The sequence below is a fragment of the Neopsephotus bourkii genome, unplaced genomic scaffold (genome assembly GCF_033783945.1).
Source record: "Neopsephotus bourkii isolate Nb327-2 ecotype Australia unplaced genomic scaffold, CSIRO-AGI_Nbou_v1 NB_887, whole genome shotgun sequence".
In the NCBI taxonomy this organism is placed as follows: Eukaryota; Metazoa; Chordata; class Aves; order Psittaciformes; family Psittacidae; genus Neopsephotus; species Neopsephotus bourkii.
The window spans coordinates 515033-534932 of NW_026901381.1; the positions used below are offsets into that span (position 1 = coordinate 515033).

The following is a 19900-nucleotide window of genomic DNA, read 5'->3' on the forward strand; positions in this document are numbered from 1 at the left end:
TGGGGAGGACGGTGCACTGATCGGGCTGTAGGACACGAGTCTTGGTTTAGGATCAGCTGGTCCACAGGGTGTTTTATAGCTGCTTCTACTCCCTGCCTTTCAGCAAGAAGGAGGAAAGGTTTTGGCACTGATGCTTTGCATGGTCCTGTGCCAACGGAATATTTCCTCTAGAGAACTAAAAAAAGAGCTATCAACCCAAGGTTCTGCAGGGAAACCAGGCTGCCTGGTATTCTAATGCTAATTAATCACTGGCTGCCCACAAGGGTTCTTTGCCCAGTTGTGGAATTGCTTTCTTCTTTCACATTTAATTTCTTAACAAATCGGTAGTGAGTGGAGGAGTCTTTGATCCAGAAAGGAAAGGATGGGGAAGAGCTGAGAGTTAAAACTTGGTGCCTAAGTCCTGTGGGTAAATGCGGGGGCTCTGTGCACCAAGCAGTTAGCTGGGAGTGAGCTCACCCTGGGTTTCTGACAGCAGCAGCGCATGGGCTCCGTGCTGCTCATTTACAAGTGGTTCCTAAGTGCCTGTGTGTGTGTTTGTGTATAGGAGGGGCAGAGTGTTTATTATTAGCTCTTTTTGCATTGTTATGTATGAGAGAGATGCTAAGAGCCTGAATAACAAGTTAGTGCCTGGATACTGCAGTCAGGAATGCTCTTGAAGTGCTTTGATAGACGAACCCGCAATGCATTTGTCTCTTTCTTCCCTCTTGCTTTTCCTGCTTTGGATGCAGGAGCTCAGCAACTTTCACCTCGTCTGAAATGTGCAGCAAGAGTGATCTATATATATATAGGGAGAGAAAGAGAGACATCTCAGGGGACTTTCACAGGCCTGTTACCAGTTATTTCAAATACCGAAGATGATTCTTTCAATCTCCTAACTCAATTGTTGATTCAGCTTGAAATCTTAGCGCTAATGAATGATGCTATAACAGTCAAACAGTGAGATCATTCATTGATCCATTCTGTATCTAATCACAGTCAGGGCACAGAAATACCTCTTCACTGTAGGTGCCCAAATGTTATCGCTTCCTTGTCTCCTGTTAGAACAGAACTTATCATCCTTGATCCCTGCCCCACGGAGGGGAAAAACAGGATACCTGCCACTGGGAAAATGAAGAAGTAGCCCTGGCCTGGGGTTGAAGAGCAAACAATGGCTGGGGAGGCTCTGAGAATGGGGCCAACCAACAGACATCACCCCTCAGAGCTGGGGCTTCTCTTTTATTGCCCCAAACAGACCCACAAGGCTGGGTGAAGGCTGTGGCACTGACCCATGGTGGAGGTGAAGGCCGGGGCACCGACCCATAGGGACGGGTGAAGGCTGTGGCACCAACCCACAGGGATGTATATGTGCTGTATGTGCTGGAGCATTTCCAGTTTTATCTTGTCTGAACAATTGGCCAGGAAGATGGGGAATTTCGTGAGGCTCTTCTGCTCTGTGCTCACAAATATCCAGGCTCTGATGCTGTGTGGGGTTGATCTGACTGATCAGCCCATGCTGGTGCACATATGGAAGCTTTGTTGTAAGTGCCACCGAGGCCAAGGTTGTCCTGCGAGTGAAAGGCACCTATTGTGAGTTCCTCAGCAGGGTCTGCTTTGTTTCCAAGAGGGATTTAGGTGATTACTTCACAGGAAGCTGACACACAAAGGCACTCAGATGTCATGATGATTAGATGGGGTAGATAGAGTAGGTAGTAATGGGACTAAGGAAGGAGGGCACCAGTGTTTTCCACTTGTTTTTGCAATGGGAACTGACTCCCAACAGCAGAGCTGGGGACTGGGTATCTCCTATTGCTGCCTGCTGGCAGCAATGCAGGTGAGACTCCCCTGGCCATCAGCCCTGCAAGCTGCCCGTCTTGTTGAGCCAGTTTCATCTTGAGGTATAATTCACTGGTCCTGTTGAATGCAGCAGGGAAGGAAGAGCAGTGAGTTCTGGTTTGTGTGTTGTGCCAACAACAGGATTTGTGGAGCATCAGAACAGGTAACGGGCACTGATTGCGCACTGGTGAGTGCTGAGCTGAAGATCTGGGCATTTTCAGGACCCTGTAATGTTGTTAGGAGGAGGTCAATCTTTGGTACCAAATCAGACTGATCTCATGCCTATAGCCAATGTCCCAGTAGCCAAGGAAAGCCTACTTAATGGGAAAGCAGTCTTTGTGTAAATACGAACAGCTCCATGTGAGGTTAAAACCTCTGCCACCACCCTGAGTGGTCTGACCCAAAATATGAGGTAACGGGAGGTGAGGAATTAAGAAACCATTGCTCTATTTCCAGCTCTCAGACAAAGCTGCTAAGAATAGAGGTGGGATGAGGAAGGGGAAGGAAAGTTGGGAGGAGAAGTCAAGACATTTCCTTTGAGGCCCCTCAAGGGCCTGGAGAAGTTCAGAGATGACCTCCTTTTCTACTCTGTTCCGTAGCCCCATAGCCTTTCTGGATGCTTCAGCTCTTCCTGGTGCTGCCTAGATAAGCACAAACTGTTCTGGGGCACTTTCAGCCCGTTTGCTCGACCTCAGTTAAACCCAGTGAGATTTATTGACCCAGAGTAGTTTATTCCAAAGGTGCTAATAGCCTGCAGCCACCACTGACTTCAGATAAAGTGATGCTCAGCCCTCCCTGTAGGTCAGCCACTCTAGGCTGGACACTTGAAGCTTGAGACACTTGTAGTTAGAGGATGCTTTTGAAGATGTGGGTTCCAGACATCCAGACAGATGTATCTGAGCTTCCTTGTCTATCACACAGAAATCATTGCCAGGCTAGTTAGCATGACGCTTGTCTGTCTCCATGCAGTGGTCTCTAGGTGTAGTTAGATGATTTCAACTGGAGTGGTCTGCCTGAGGAAGCTGCCAAGACACGTGTGGGTCACACATGTGTTCCTGGTTAATCATTAACGTGCACTACAACGGGTTGGCTCAACTTCAGACATGGTGTAAGTGAACAGAGCTGCAATTGTGTGGGTAAACAGTGGCTTTGGAGGGGTTCTTTCTGTTCTCCACCTGACAAGTGTGATTAAAAATACAACATTCACCAAGCAAAAAGCTTTCCTATTCACTTTTTACCTTTGTTTTACTCTGAAAGATGCCTGTCATTCGTTCTGACTTGTTAGCAATGAAAGGGCAAGCCAAGAAGGAGAAAACATATTTCTTTCTCCCCCAAGGACTTTGCAGAACTGCCTGTGGTGCAGAAATGCAAACTGCCTTTATGTTTGACCTGGCCCTTCAATCGTGGATATTGCTTGCTGATTCTGGCACCTCATTGCCAGCATTTCCGTGGCAGCTCCAGGAGAACAGCACAGCTCCCAGCGGGAGCAGATGACAAAGCTGAATTTGACTTCCAGCCCCTTCCAAAATGCAGAAGTAAATAAAGAAATGAACCAAAGTGAAGTCAAAGCAAAGGGAATCAAGCCACTAATTATAACGTCTTTAATTACAGCGTGTGGTGTTCATCTCTAGGAATACTTAAAAGAGTTTCTAACCCAGTGTGTCTCTTGAAGAACACTTTTGGCTTGTGCTAATGAGGTCAACTCCAACCTAACGCCCAGGAGCAGAGATTTATGTGGTGGGAAGTGACTTATGTCAGCACCGTTTGTGGTAGGATGAACCCAGCTCCTCTGTGTGTGTCTGGTCACATCGTACCCAGTGCAAAGGGGAACAATGGCCATTGTCAGTCTGACACCCCAGGCTTTGCTTGTGTTGCTATTGCCCCTCAGTTTCTAAAGCCCCTCTTCTATTCATCAGCGTGTATGCGTTCCTGTGACGCCTTGTTCTCTTTGCTCCATGTGACTGCCTTGTTCACTGTGAATGGGGCATCCTTTTGTGATTTCTTATGCGTTTCCAGAGGATGGGCAAATTAGCAAACCAGCTTCACACAAGAGGAGCGCTGACAGGCAGGAGAGCAGCTTTGGTTCTTGCTGAAGGTACTTCCAACAGGCTTTTTTAGGAGGATTATTTTTATTCAGTCCCCACAGGAATGTGCAGCAGAAGCAAATCTGCCTTTTATTCCACAGAACCCAGGGAAAAAGGCAGATAACAAAGGGCACTTGTAATTAAACTGTCATTGCCTTGTTAGGACCAGCTCCTGAGCACAGTGCACAACTTGGTGGCATTGGTGTGTGGGGACAAGGTGGCTTTAGGAGCTGTGAATCTCAAAAGCAGTAAAATTTCATCCTGGTGCTGAGGCAGCAGGAGGTAAAATCAGTTGTGGTTCTCTGTGTGCCACCTGATGAGCTCCTGGAAGCAGTGCTGTCCAATACAGTCAATAGCAACGGTACAAACAGGAGGAAAAAAGGAAAATGGTCTTGAGGTTGTGTTGGAAAACTCCAGTTTGGGTCCTGTTTCTGCCATAGACTGAAGGTGAAGCAAACCTTGCTTCCCTCATGGAAATAGTTCATGGGATTACAAGTGTGCTGCCTTCGCACCATGACCTGACGGATCCCCAGGCTGGATGCTCAGCAGCTAGAGCCCTGCCTGTCCCTCCAGGTCTCTTTATCTTGAGCCCTGCTCTCCTCTCAGACCCTGGCACTTCAGTTTTCTTCAGCTCCTCAGACTGGGAGCCCTCTTGAAGCAGTTATTTGCTGACGGTGACACAAGAGCAGACAAACTCATCAACCTTATCAGGTTCCAGCTGCAGGAGCGCGTCACTTCAGCAGCACAAGAACCGTGCAGGTCTAGTCAAAATAATGAAGCCAGCTGCACACAGCTCCTGGCACTCCTGAACGCTCCTTGGGAACACACAGCAGCTCCTTTAGATCATCATGAATGCATCTACAAGGGTTGGCTGGTAGAGTGAGAAGAGGGCCATTTTCTAGATGCCTGTTGGCCTGTGTTTCCTTGCAAGTTCCCTTCAAGCTGCTGTGGCTTTGTGCTCTTCAGAGCCAGGGCAAGCATCTGATCTCTTTGTTCTTCTAGGGAAATTGCATTGTTCTAAGAGCTGTCCCTGCAGACGCATTTGGCTGAGCTGCCTTCCCTAGGTTCAGGCATGCCATTGTCCTGATGTGCTTCCACTTGAATGGAAGCCATGGGTATTTTGAACCTCCCATTGTCCCTTATCCAAGAGATGTGACACAACCCTGACAGCAAATGGCTGATTCTCCTAAGTATCCAAGGAGATAGTATTGCATCCTGCCCAGGAGAGTCCTTAAGATAAGCTTAGGCAGGTCCTTTACCTCATCACACCCCAGTTATATCATTAGCTGTACCCAAACATCCCTGCCCTCCACTTTTCCAGCACAGACATTCTGACGCTGTATCAGTTCTGTTATCCTATAGGAAGGAAATTAGCAGCACCAAGTAAAGGTTTCAGACATCATTAAAACTGTCTCTCTCCTAGGGATTTTTCTTGCAGGCCAATAGCATTTCACCTACGTTAACTGGAAGAAAAATACCAATCCCAATTACCAACCTTGGGCTAGTCCCAGCCATAAACATCTTCTAAAGCAGCTGGGTCAGTGGGTGGTGGTGTCAGGAAGGCATCTTAGTGCTGGGCAGCCTCACTGGGCAGGAGAGGATGGGTCATCACTTGGGGATGTGTTTGTTTCTCCTAGATGGGTGCAGTATGTTTGTGTCCAAAGGGATTCATTACTTTTGCAGTAGCAGCCATGTAGCTGTTTTCAATGTCCCAAGACGTTGAGTAACACCAGACTTCAGGAGTACTTGCACTGGAATGAAGGAGACTCCCCTTCTGCATTACAAGCACTTGCTCTCCAGCCAGGAGCTATCTTCATTCTGTTTCAATGATGGGAGCCCCTGAATGCTCCCATAAGAAGGGATGGCAAAGGCATCTTGCTAGACGTAGAAAATCAGTGTCAGGAAACAGAATAAAGAAGTCAATGAGGAGCAGAGAACAGGCAAAACACATGGTTGAGACAGTCACTGGGCAGTGACTCAATGAGAAGTGATTTACAGAATCAGACCCTTAACTTCTCCATGCTTCTGTTTCCTCACCTAAAATTGGGTGTAACCGTCCAGGCAAGTGGTATAAACTGGGTCTGGAGTCCCTGGATGAAAGCTGTCAGAAGAAGTGAGTTATTCCCTGAGGTTTTGATGGCTGAAGAGCGCTCAACGTTTGAAACTGAAACCTAAACTGAAAGTGTAGCTGTTCTCTGCTGTTCAGCTCCAAGCGAATGGGCTCAGCAGCAAGAACTGAATGGGCTCAGCAGCAATCTGTTCAAGGAAAAGAAAACACAGAGAGGGGGGAAAAGGAAACAGAATATTGACAACTGGGCTAAAGCCAAACATTCAGCCGTAACAGTGCAGTAATCATTTGCTCCAGTGTTGTCTATAGATGGGGAAGGAGAAAACACACAAACTGCCATAGATTTGGAAGGCAAGGAGGAGCAGTGCTGTTTGCCAGCCATCTCCCTGACCGGTGATAAAAAAGGCTTGTTCCATATGCTTTCTTTCTGCCTTGTTCAAGCTTGCGGAGCAGGGTAACAAAGCTTCAATCTTGGCCCTTTCCTTAGAGCCAGCAGTGGCAGCAGGTTCGCCGGTTCCTCAGCTGGCAGTGGGAGCTTCTTTTTACGATGCTCCAACACCATCTTTTTACCTTTATTTCTCAAACCCATCTCAAGGAGGTTTCAAATCCAGCTGTCAACTGCTAGGACTCCGCAGTGGCACAGCTCGCTGGGCTCAGTGCATGAGGAGTGATGGGGAAGCAGCAAGTAATTAAATTGCTGAAGAGGTAACCTCCAGCTGACTCAATGGCTGAGCTTTTTCTTTGTGTTTCTCAATTTTGTGGCAGGGTTCATCTGTAGTATTTGGAGTATTAGAACCTGTCTGCTGAGCAGCATTCATAATCTCCTTTTATTAAAAGGATATTGGAGCGATCAGCGTTCAGTCATCCTCTGCCCCTCCACAAATGAGTTTAGCTGGGAAGCACTGAGCCTCTCGACGCAGTTGTCCTGAAGAGCACAGCACATCTTCTCTGCTGTTATCGGCTGCCCACAGGGCCATGAGGACACAAAGCTGTTTAAAAGTGGACTGTTTCTTTCCAGGTTTACTGTGGCCCCATGCGTGCAGCACAGGGCTGGAGCTCACAACCCGCAGTAGTGTTTTGACTGTTGTTAAACCCCTGATGAGTGCTGTAGGATCAGGTTTTGGCTCACACTGCGTGTCCATCCTTGCCTCTGACATGCTGTGTGGCCATGGGCCAGGCGTTTTACCTCTTCATGTGGCAGTGGCAGGAAGGGTTGATCCTTGCTTGCAACAGGGTAATGGATCAGAGGACCTCTTGAGCTCCCACTCACTGTTGCGCTCTGTGACTCTACAACAAGCCTACTTGCACCCTTGGTAAAGCACTCCGGGTTTGTGAATGAGGGGTGTTGTACGAAAGCCAGCTGTTGTAATTATTTATGCTGTTCATTTACTGGTCACGTTTCTCTGAGCTGGGGAATGGGAAAAAACATAAGCAGCTCTTTGTTCATCTTTCATTTCACTTTCAGTAAATGGTGATGTGTTAAACACTGCTCCTTCCCCTAAACCTTCCTCTAAACCTCAGTGCCCCATCCCTGGCAGCGTTCAAGGGCAGACTGAATGGAGCTGGGAGCAACCTGCTCTAGTGGAAGGTGTCCCTGCCTGTGGCAGGGGGATGGAACTGCGTGAGCTATAAGGTCCCTTCTACCCCAGACCAGTCTGGGATCATATAAAGCACAGTCTCATTCTCACACATACATGCACATCTCTCTTTTGAAGTGTCATTTAAAGGTTCTGACCATCAAAGGTCTGCTTCCTGCTGTGCGTGTTCTGTTGCTTTAGGAGCGATGGTCGGATCCCTCAGCACAGCTGAATGTAGCATCAAGGATTGTTTAGCTTTTGCTAAGCCCAGGGCACTTTCCAGCATGCCCTTGTGCAAACCACCCTGATGCTCTGCAGGCACGAATCAAACCTCTGCTACCCCATGCACCCACCAGCTCCCAGGCACATGCAATGGTTCAGTCCCCATCTGGGAGCTCTGTGTCCCTGATGCTGTGAGTGGCCCTGGTGTTGCTTTGATGAAGATGAAAGATGCACCCCTCGCATGTGATCCAACAAATGGTGTCCTGTAAGTTGGCAGAAGAGAAACCTGGGAGGAAAGACAGAACCACTTTGCTGCTGCTGGCTCAGGCATCACCTCTGACTCTGCAATTGGAGGAGTCAGAGCCAGCCTGGCAGCGGAAGGGTTAATAACAGTGGTATTGAAAGTATTTGCTCTTGGTATTGCTGAGGCTCTTCCAATAGGGTCAGAAATACGTGGTTCTCCTCAGCTCCTGGTGAAGTGCTCCACATAAAACCCAGCGTTCCTGCAGCAGAATAACAGCTTGTGGTTTAAATAAATGTTGTTATTTCTGCTCTGCTGTAGGTGTACATGTATGTTTTGGTTCAGTGACTGCCAGATACTGTAAATGAGTATTGATTTCCTCTTCTATTTTAAGCTTTTCTGCAGAAAAGGCATCCCACATGCCTTTAGCTTTCTTTGCCTCTACCTACAGTGATTGCAGCCAAGGATTTATCGAACTAAGTACTCTTTTATTTAATTGCTACCACTCATCCTTATTTTAATACTTGCAACCCAAGCTGGTCAGGTCCCCATTCACCTTTTGGAGTATAAAGCTATTCATCTAATCCTTTTTGAGAGCAAACCAACAAGACACTGTTTAAAACTCATGGCAGTGACTTTCTTACTCACATTAGCGTGGCAGCCCCCTCTGCCAGAGGTGAAGCTGCCTCGGGGTTGGAAATGAAGGAACACTTTAGGAAGCAAGCCTGCTGTAGCTGGGGTCTTTGGAGAGCTCAGTGTAGCGAAGAGATAACAGAAACCTGCCTTGGGCAGGGGTATGTTGAAGTCTCTGTGTATTGGTCAACTTCTAAGTCATCTGTAGGTAAACCATTGCGCATCAGCCTCGGTTCAAAGCTGCTTTGCTTCAAAACATGAATAAATGTTTCAGCCTTTAAAGCACACACAGCAGCCATTGCCGCCTAGCAAGATCCCTGTGTCTCACGTTTAACTGCTTACATTCAACTTTCTCTCCCATCTCAGGTCCTCAGCAAACGTGGAATATTAAATTAATTGGAACATGCTCCAAGCCTTGGCAAACGCTTTGCCAGTGGCATTCCTGATTTCCCAGAGGAGGAGCTGCTGAGATTGATTTTGACAGAGCCAGTAAAGCCTCTCGCTGCAAAGGCTCCTCTCATAGCTGGGCAGGGCTGAAGCGCAGCTCTGGGATGTGCCAAGATAGGATTATTCATTAGAAACTAATGTGCTTAATTTCAAAGCATGCTGAAATATACATAAAGTGCTTTATGATTAAGAAATCAATCCTTGCGGTTCTGCCTCTGAGTTCCTGGGGTAATTCCACCCTGGCTTTTGGAAAATCACAGAGAAAAAGATCAGCTGATGTTATCTGTGACATCTGAACTTCTCCTGAGTTCCTCAGTTTAAGGATGGGCAATTAAGATCTCTGCCAGCACAGACAAAATTGGCTCAGGCTGGTAAAAGCAAGGAGGGGTAATTGAGTCAGTGCAGGAAGTAATCAAGAGATCCACATGATGGGTGGAATTGCCTGGTTCCAAACAGTGCTACCAGGTCCAAGTATTCCAGGGCACTGAAGTTTTATGTTTTGCTTTAAACCATTGCCATACAACTGGGAATTGCACAGTCAGTGCTGTATTAAAAAGTAATAATCTCACACCATCCCGAGTTCAGAGACCAGGTAAGGTGTCAGCCCCATTCTTGATCCTTACTTATTCACAGCTCTTCCCCCAGCTAGTGAAGGTTTGCCCACGTAAGGCAATAATGCCTGATCACAGTACTTGGGTTGCACGGCTGGTTTCTGGGCTGCAAGCACACACTGCTGGGTCATGTTGAGCTTCTCATCAACCAACACCCCCAATTGCTTTTTTGAGCATCCTTCCTCCACAGCTTAAAGCCAACCTAAAAATGTTGGCTGTGATTTTCGATAGACTTGAATTTTGCAGCTGATGTTTTCTACTTAGATAACGCTTTTCACAGTCTTCTTGGAAAGAATGCTTTGTGCTTTCATCCTTGTAGCTCCCCTTGGGAGATGTGACCTCTGGTTTATGTCTTTTATAGCACTTGTACAGAGGAAGGGCTGAAGCAGAGCAGAGAACAGAACGGGGATGCCCATTTCCAGCCTTATTCCAGCCAATTCTGCTGGGCTCCCCCCAAGGCATCCCTTCCTCAGCCATGTATGTGCAGCAATGCCTGCACCTTGCCTCTTTGGAAACAGGAGTCACAATTCCTCTTTCAAGGATGCCTGTGCTCTGTAAAAGGGCAGCAGCAAGAGGAAATCACAGCATCAACCCCTGAGCTGCCCGCGTCTCTGGAGTGCTCGTCTGCCTTGTAGAGCAGCAGCTCTGGCAGTCAGTTCTGCCAAGGAATATCCCATCTCTTATATCAAAGTGGAGGAGTGGCTCCCCAAGGCGGTCTGTGTAACCCTAGAATCCCCTCTCTTCAGTTTTAACCAAGAAAGAGGTGGGAAGATCCGGCCCATGAATTTTAAGCTACACACCATGCGTTTCACCTCTGATCTCAGCCTTGTGTCCCCTAAAATACTACTTCAAAGCTTCCTTGAAACAAAACACAGCTGCTGTAAAACGCTAGCCCTGCAGAGATTTGTCCAGAGCTATGTGGTTGCAAGGTTCCAATAATTCCTTCCCTCCCACCCCCACCTGAAGTTTCCTTCATCCCTTTTCCCTGTATTAGACCACTCATGAGTTATTCTCAGCGAGGGTTTGCTTTCCGAAGAGCCACAATAAATCAGTGTAAGCTGTTTCTCCACAGTGGTTTGTGCTGGTTCTAGCTGGATCCTGTTGAACTCTTTGGTTTGAAATATATCTGTATGGTAATACAGGTCTGTCCCTGCCCCACTGATTTATGGTGCCTTCGCTTTCTGGTGTTGCTGAATAACTTCCCCCTGCTACTCCTGAAGTCGTGGCAGTTCTCAAGTGTCCTCCTAACTCTGTGCTGCTGGGGGAGTGTGATTTTGAGGTGTACGATGAGGCCAGGCTTGCAGACACGTTGCAAGAGGGTTGCTTACAGAAGCAAGCACAGATTTTAAGGCTGAGCCCTAAGTCTTTATGGTGTTAGGCAGTAGGATGTTGCTTAAGCTGACAGTAGCCCTTTTAGATGGGCAGCTACCGAGACCATGGACCGACATGGCAAAGCGATGGGCCAGTAGAGCAGAGGCTAAGAATGCATTTCTCCAAGAAACTGAGCAGGAGAACAAGCAAAGCCTCCTTGAAACATGGCTTGGAATTGGGAGCAAAGTCAGAAGGACCTTCAGAAGAACGTAACATTTCCTGGAGACTGAAGGATGGCCAAAGGGACACACCTGTCCCACCATAAATCTTCCTGTCTAAGCAGAATCACCAGACTGAATTCTTGGATCACTGCATAGGTCAGGAGCATGCACAACACGAGAGCAATTGCTATAACTGTTTGTAACCCCTGCCCATGGCCAGGTATTGTCAGGGTGGCTTTGAGTCACAAATCACTTCAGGAAGGAGAAAAAGAGTGCAAAAGCTGGCTCAAAAAGCAGATACAGAGATATCCCTCTTCCAGTCTTCAGGTCTTACACCCAAAGCAAGAGGCTCAAGAGCCCTCCAGAGAAATGGTGACCAGTATTGAACAAAACCATTCATTCTTCTTTATGTTCTTGGAAATGATTAGATGAATTATTATTATTATTATTAATAAAAAGTGTAATCCTTAACCAAATACAAAAGGTAGAAAATGGGAATGACAGCTAAAGCTCAACAACGTTACAAGCCACTTACTACACAGTCTTATTATGTGAAAGATAAGTAATCATCAGCAGTGAGGACACTAACCCATCTGACACATGAATGCATACCTTTGCTTGATTTTCCATTATAATATACTTGGAAAGCAAAATATACAGACATGGCATGACACTTGTAAGAACTTAAAAAGCAGCTTATCCAGTTGCTCATCCAAAGATGCCCCCAGTGAAATGTTTCTGGTAAGTAAAGGTTAATTGCTCACTGTGGTTCAAAGACACGGGCTGATGTCGGCATCAGCTCAAACAGCACACCAAAATGTGGTCCTTCCAGTGAGGCACTCATTTTCCTGGCACCTCACTAACCCGGAGCTTTCCTGCCAGTTGCTTTAGGAATTCAGTGTCAGGTATTGAAATGTGCTCAAGTCAGATGTTCTTGGTTAGAGCTGATCTGGTTCTGGTAACAACATACATAACACCAAATGAAAAGCACAGTTGTCTTACATAGAATAACACGGTATTATCTTCAGTTGCAAGGGCTGGATTCAGGAAATCACTTCCATGTGTGATTAAATCAGTCTTTACCCAGGACAGCGTTTATAAATCCTTTTCTAACTTTCTTCTCATACCTTGTAAGTCCTACTCACTTTCATGAGTTGAAGAAAGTTCCCTGAGGTTAAGCAAGTACTTAAATATGGTTCTGAAGCGATGCTTTTGAATGGGGTAGAAAAGACTGCATTTTTTGTATATGCAGCCATAGGAAGGTTGCCTTCAGTTCTTCAGTCTAGTCTCAGTGTTTTAGGTTATTTTCTGGCAATCAAAGACCACCTACTGGGTCCCACAGCAGTGCTGATCCCCAGAGAGAACACAACGAGATGTTGAAATCGTACCATCCCGCTCACAAACTTCCTCATTTAGTTCAGTTGCAACATGACTTCTGTCGAAAATAAAGCAAGAACATGGGCTTTATGCCCAGCAAGGATCCAAGTCCTGAGCTGTGTTTCTGGCCAGCTGGATGAGCTTTAAGGTCCCTTCCAACATAAACCATTCTCATTCTATGATTCCATATACCATCACCTTCTAATGGGAGGTAAGTAGACACAGCCAGAAGCTGACTTGAACAGTGAAGACAAATATTGCCCTGTCTTCTTGTAATAAATAGCATCTTTGCTTTCCCAAGCTGAGCAGTACCAGGAGGCAGAAACCTGTGGCAGGGAGGGAGGAGGAGGAGGTGGTGAAGGCTATGGGAAGGGCAGGATGTGTGAAAACCGCCTGTTGTTTCTGTAAACAGCAGTCCATAAACCGGTTTCCTTTAATAGCCTCAGTTGCTGTTGTGCTGGTTAGGTAGGAGCAAGCACGTGGATGCTTACTCATGTTCAGCTCACACCTTGGCTTTGTGTGGAGACACGCCAGCTGAGTGTGGGGAAGCCATGCTGCGGTATGATGAAGTGCTTCCTTGAGCAGATGCCAGAGCAGTGCTGTATTGAGATGTTCAGGAATTGCAGTTCCACCAGCTAAAGCCAGCTGAAGCTTCCGAAGATGCATCACATTTCCCGGCATGCGGTTGGAGAGACCGGAGTTAGTTTAGGTTCAGGCACAGGTCAGTCTCCATGAGGAAGCTTTGAGGGCTCCGTGTGATGTTTTCTACTGGAGATGGACCCATTTACAAGGATTTTATGAGTGCAATTGCAGGAGCTGGAGGTGAAGAAGTTTCTCCCCAGGATCAATTTGCTGTATGGACAATACCCAAGCCTTGTTTAAACACCGAGGTCGCGCACAGAGGCACTGCAGGCCTGCAGCATCCTAAAGCCTGAAGAGAGTCTGGATTAATTTCACATGACTTCATTGAAAGCAGACTCTGATCCTCTGCTATCCCAGCCATTGCAGTAGGAAGGAGCAGGCTGCCATTGAGAGCAGAGGGGTGTCTGCAGAAGTGTTTCCATACAGCGAAGAACGGCTGTCAGTCATCTCATCACTCCTTGTGCTTTCCTGCCAGCTTGCTAGTGAGAATCTGATGAGCCCTGTATTTGTTATACTCCCTTCAGGTACTGTTTGCCAAATCCAGACTTGTTCTGTAACTGCAAATGGAGATCAGGTGAAAGAACCGAATCCTTCAATCCTTGCTCAGATGCTACTCACACTCATTTCAGTTTTCCACGCTTTTGTGTTTAATGTGTATGGCCCCTGTGCTCAGACCCGAAAGCTGGAGCTGAAGAGCTGTGTAGATGTTTTTATTGAACAACAAAACGAGCTCCTTCTGTTGCAGCGTAACAGCTTGGAGATTTTCCTCCTTGGTTCTGGCTGTTGATAGGGCAAAACTTCCAGAAACATCTAAATCTTCTTGACAGCCTCTGACATGGGGCTCTGAAGGCACAAACAGCCCCAGCAATCTTATTCAGGTGTTCTGCAGACAGTAATAACCCAAGCTTCTCCCCTGTGGTGTCCAAAGGCTGGGTTCTGTGACACCTGCAATTGTGCTAGAGGAGAGGAGAGGTTATGTGAACACCTTGCCCCTCTGAAGCACCAAGGTTGTTTCTGTTCCCACTGGCTTCCCAAGGAGATGAGGGCTCTGAGCATCTAGCAGGATGCTGTCAGGCAAAGTCATGGTGCTGCAGCAGTGGGATGAAAGCAAAAGTAGGGCTTTGCTGTCAGAGGGGATGAAATAACAGCCAGGATTTTCTGGCAGAGATCTCTTTGCCAGCTTCCTTTCAGGTTTCATTCACTTGATGCATTTCAGTGCATGCGTTCAAATAATGTTTCTCTGAGAAATGAAGGGCTGTATTCAGTCAGCCGGGCTGTGCCTTAATCTCTGTGCCTAGTCCTCTGAAGAGTAACTGAGGGCTTCAGTAAGACACTGAGCAGGGAAGCTGTCAAGAGCCAGGTAATAGGATCTATGCGCAGAGAGACTTCGCCTGGCTGGGTCTGTTGGATATCAATGTGATGGGTGCACAGAAGCTTTCTCTCACGTTGCTGTAGTTTCTGCCTTAGTTTAACAGCCTGGCTGCTGTGCTTCTCGGTGTCTGGCACATCTGCCAGCCCCTGAATGGGGGCCTGTGATGTCCTTTAGGTGACCCAGGAGCAGGGCTGAGGTACAAGGTCACTTCTTTTAGGTGGAGGCAGAATGGATGGTGCCTCTGGTTTTCAGGGGTGTCCATAGGATAAAGGCTCACCCTTCCAGCACTGGCTGTGGTGTCTCTGCAGGGTTACCTGCATCTGGGAGAGGTGGGACACATAAAGCCATGATGCTTCTGCTGCAGCAAGTTCATATTCTCCGCTGTGGAAGGAGCAGCATCTCCATTTCTTCAGTATTTGGAGCTATAAGAATAGACACTGTCTGGCAAAGTGCATTGATAACCTGACAAATCTATTAACCAGGGAATGGCACAGGAAGAACAGACTCCTCCACACTGACTTTTTGGAACCCTCAGTAGTAGTACAGAGCGTTTGTAAGGCACAGCAAGTTCCATGTGCTACATGACCTAACCTCGCCCTCGCTAATTAGGATTAGACAGATACCAGAGCATCTTTTCAGGGCTGCTGTTGTGTTTGCAGCATGCTCTGCAAAATCCTTCTGGTTCTGATGGATACTCTTTCAAGTTGTCTAGTGTGAGCAAATACTTTGAAGCAGGCACTAATCAAAGACTTAGAGCAGGACTTTCTTCATCATCCAACACCTTCTTTAAGTTTAAATATGTTGAGATGAAAGGGGTTTGTTGCAGTGAATAGACCGTCTAAGAAGGCGTTCAAAACCTCAGTCCCAATAAAGTTGAGGAATTCACTAGCTGTAAACTGCTGCCATTAATGTTGTCAGTTCCTTTAGTATTTCATTGTTAATGTACTGAAAACGTCCAACTTGGAACCTTCAAACTGTTTTGTGGTTGCTGGTGTTGCAGTGACAGTGGGTACTTTAAAGCCAATAAGTCAAGTTTTTGCTGCTAAAGCTGGATTGTAAATAGTCACCTATGGAACTCAACAAACTTCTGTAACTTCAGCGCTGCTTCTGCTGGTCTAATCCTATACAGTGCCCAGGAAAAACACTGGGAGAGTTCCTTCAACTTCAGTCATTCACACTTGATGCTATTCCAGTAAAAGTAAAGTATCGTTGGTAAAGCTGAATCTTTGCAGATTCAAAGATAAGTATTTGTGTGTTTATCAAAAGGAGGTGACTATGAGCCTGTTTGTATGATCCCTGTGTGTAGTCATATGGTGGCTGTGTGAGAGTCACTTTTAATCATCAAAGGGAATAAACTGCTTTAGGGCAGGAATTGGAATGGTAAAATCACCAGAATTGGGGTCAGAAGATAAAATCCAAACTCCAGCCAAGGTTCTCTCTGCTTTAGTTGAAATTCTGTCTTTTAGAGTGCCTTGTAGCATTAGATACCATTGCAGGTTATAAAGTTAAGGGCAGTATTTGTATTTGAAACCACAGGGAAACACCAATCCCCAAAGAAATCAATGGCCACACTTACAAGGTAGGAGCAGCGTAGAAACCTGAAGCCCAGGATTGAGTTGTCCAGCTCAAGGATTGATGCTGATGCCCATCTGCATCTTCAGTGTGCAGCAGACCATGGTGGCAAACAAATGGGAAAGAGCCTGACTGTCCAATGAGAAGCTGACTTCCATGTGGTCTGTCCTGCTACCACCTGGTGAGGACCAGGTCGATGGTAGCTCAGGATGTCAACCATTCCCCTTCTGTTCAAACCCCCCTCAGCCACTATATACTTGCCTTCTATTTGCTGATGTCTGAATGCTGTTGCTGGATTGAATGTGCTGGGTTTTCTTGCAGCTCTGCAAGCCTTTGTGGGTTGATTGCCAAGTTAATGATTTATACCTTAATGCTCCATTTAGGGCCCTTGTGTTCATCGCTCACGGCGCTGGGGAGCACTGTGGCCGCTATGATGACTTGGCTCAGAAGCTGACAGGACTTAACTTGTTTGTTTTTGCCCATGACCATGGTGAGTAGCCTAAAACAGTCTTGATTTACAGCAACCCAGGCCTTTACTGAAGTAAATGCCATTAAAGCTACTCAGCAGTGAGAGAAGAGTCAATGAAATATTTACAGCTAGGCATAAATGAGAAAGGGATCATCTGTTGCTTTGTAAAGGGCTGGATAATTGAGTCTGTGAAAAGCTGTTTCTGTTTACCTTGAGTTTGCCTCAACCTTGTCCCTGACATTACTGCTGGTGCTATTTTAACCTCTCTGTACATGTTTCTCTTTCACCTATCCCTTAAGGGATGAAGAGGTGTTGTCCGCTGTGGAAGTAGGACTGGGAGGTATTTCTGCTGGATTCATGGTCAATGTCCTAAATGATCCCAGAGGGGAGGCTGACACCATAGCTTTCATTTATATATATATATATAAACCAAGTTTATATATATATATAAACTTGTCTGTGTGGCAAAAAGTCCATGAGGAAGGAGATGCTTTCAGTAGACCGGAGGCAATATGTAGAAAGAGTTACTGAGCTCCAGGACACACAAGCAATTTGTTCAGAGCCACTGTGGGCCTCCCAAGAGAATCCGGTTGCTCGCTGTGCATGCTTAATGTTGTGCCTTAGTCCCTCATTCCCTTAGAGGAGGGAGGGATAAAGGTTTTAAGTAGAGTAAAATAAGAGTATTTGAAGCAACGAACCTAGAAGGAATGATAAAACATTGGGTTTATCGCATGAATCTGATACAGAGGATGCCTCTTCTGTTGATGGAGAAGGGCCTTTGGGGTGAAGGTTCCTTTCAGGCATGTTTTATGCTGTATAATAAGACAGTTGGTTGCTCTCTTTTTCCTTGAATATATTTTTAACTAGAGAAGGATAAATATTTCATGGTTATGTTTCCATAGACTGATGTTGCTGGATTTATTAGTTCACTTAGTACAAATCTGGTTGCTCAGGCCAGTTAACAACTTCCTTCTCCCACTGAAACCTAGTTTGGGTTGCAAAATCAGTTTGGTTTTCTTCACCAGCAATGGGGAGAGGGTGAAGAGGAACCCAAAAGCAGAACAATGGAAACACAGCTGTGTTACACAAAGAGCTAATTCAACTGAGCCTAGATTCACTATGAGATAGAAAGACAATTAACAAGATTTTAGCCTCTGTTAAATAGTCTTTACACCTAAAGAGGTGAGCAATGAGGATAAACTTTGGTGGAATACAGGTTACAGCCTGAGCTCAATGCCAGCAAGTGCTAAGGACATAAACACCTCCATTGCCAAATTTCCTTAGATTAGACTTGGAAGTTTGTAGCTTTCCTCCACCATTTTCTCTATTCCAAATCTATTGCTTCCCCTTTGCATCCCTTCCTTTGGATATCTTTGGGTGATATCAGTTATCCAATTGTGTTATCAAAATACTTGCTTTGTGGTCCCCATCTCTCACAGTAGCTCGTAGTCTCACAAGCTTGGAGTAGCTTTCCTGACCTGCTCATTTGTTCTGGTTCTGCTGTTGTCATGGATAAAATTCCTAATAGAGGCACATTATGTAGGAGATTATGAATGCAGTTCCACAGCGTGGCTAGCGTGATTTCCCAAATGAGTTAGGAAGTTACTAGGGCTGTAGTATGCGTGACTTGACTCATTTATATTGTGTCTATGCTTCAGCCAAAAGAAGGAAAAAGCATTTCCATTTATATTACTGAGCCTGTAGGTGCTTATGCCCTGGTTTTAAACCCTGCCCAGGGCTCTGCACCATCTCCTGCTATGCCAGGCTCCAGCATGAAGGTGGGCACTACACAGAGTAACAGCATTCACCCAAATTTGTGTCTTAGTATTGCCCCGTATAAGATGTCACCGGCTCAGTTCTCTGTACATCAGGATTTGTACATTTAATTTTGGGGTATTTCATAGTAATCCCCAGACTGTTGGACATCATAGATATGTATTAGACATTTTCCACTGCTGTAGTGAAAATCTAATTCCAGAAGCCCTCTTACATCTAATATTATTAAATTGCTTTGGTTTATATCAGTCCCATGAGAGAGAAAAATGGAATTTCTTCATAATACAGCATTCTTCCTATGGCCTTTTCTATGGTGTTTTTTAGTACCCAGGTAACATTTCTGGGTTTACTTGGCATGCAGCCCCATGAAGGCAGAGTTCCTGCTGCTGGGCTGTGCATTTCTGCAAGCCCTGGGTATTCTGAAATGCCATCTTGCTTTTTCCATTTCCTTTCTAGATTACTATTATTTTATTATGGCAGCATTCCAAGGACAGGGAAAAGAGGCAGACAAATACATGTGCTTATTGGCAATCAATTTAGGAAAGCCCTCTGAGAAGGAACACCCGTGGGAGATTCATCAAACTGGAGTGATATTGCGATTCTTCAGTCAGTCGCAGGCAGATTGCAGCTCCTGTAGTTATAATGCAGTACTTTTTAGGCATCTGTAAAGCTGAGAGCCAAGGAAAATGAGAATGGAGAATATGGCTTTGTTTTCTCATACCAAACATTTTGAGTCGGTAAAGCACATGATGTTCCAGCTATGCTCATCTCTCTTCCTATAACATCTCGTTTGCTGAGATCTTATTCTCTATGCTTGCATTCCATGGCCAGAACTCAGAACAAACACAATTTCACCTTCAAAAGCACATGACAACTAATAGCACTTACAAAAACATTCCCAAGATGCAAGTGCCACAAAGATGGAAGCCGGTGCCTCCTAAGGGTTCTGTGGCTGTCTTATGTGAAGATGAGGAAGGCGAAATACATATCCTCAGCCTGGCAGCAGTGTCCAGCCCTTGGATTTGCTGGAGGACCACTCCCCCAATCTCCTGCTCTCTCCAAGTGGAATAAACCCTTTACCTGTCCTGGTACCCAGAGACCTCTGACTCTCTGACCCTCTTTGAAGCTGTTTAATTTCCCACTCTTGAGTGATGCGTAACCTCAGATCAAAGCAGAGGGAGAAGTTGCAGCTCTAAACAGCTTATTCACACGCTTTAGATGTTTCTAGCTGAAGTTCAGCTTTCTTCTGCAGCCCTGCTGCTACTCTGTGTGTGGTGAACGTTTGGGATGAGTTTGCAGGTCCCTCTCAGATACCTACTGCTGCTTGTGCTCCCCATTAATTTCCTCTGTTTTCCCCTATTTAACAAAATGCTTACTCCCAAAAAGCAGAAAATAGCTGGAGCAGAGATGTTTCAAATGCATCAAGTATCAGCTGGTTTTGGTTTGGGTCTTTTTCCAAGTGATT

At 46.0% G+C, this 19900-nt stretch overlaps 1 protein-coding gene across 4 annotated transcripts in view; it reads left to right on the forward strand.

The window, feature by feature from the left end:
- MGLL (monoglyceride lipase) overlaps positions 1-19900 on the forward strand; it is an 84259-nt gene that overhangs the window by 35597 nt on the left and 28762 nt on the right. For all 4 annotated transcript variants that reach the window (XM_061357140.1, XM_061357143.1, XM_061357142.1 and 1 more), the window contains one exon: positions 16574-16680. In XM_061357140.1, the coding sequence (XP_061213124.1) occupies positions 16574-16680 (107 nt within the window). The remainder of the gene's footprint in view (positions 1-16573; positions 16681-19900) is intronic.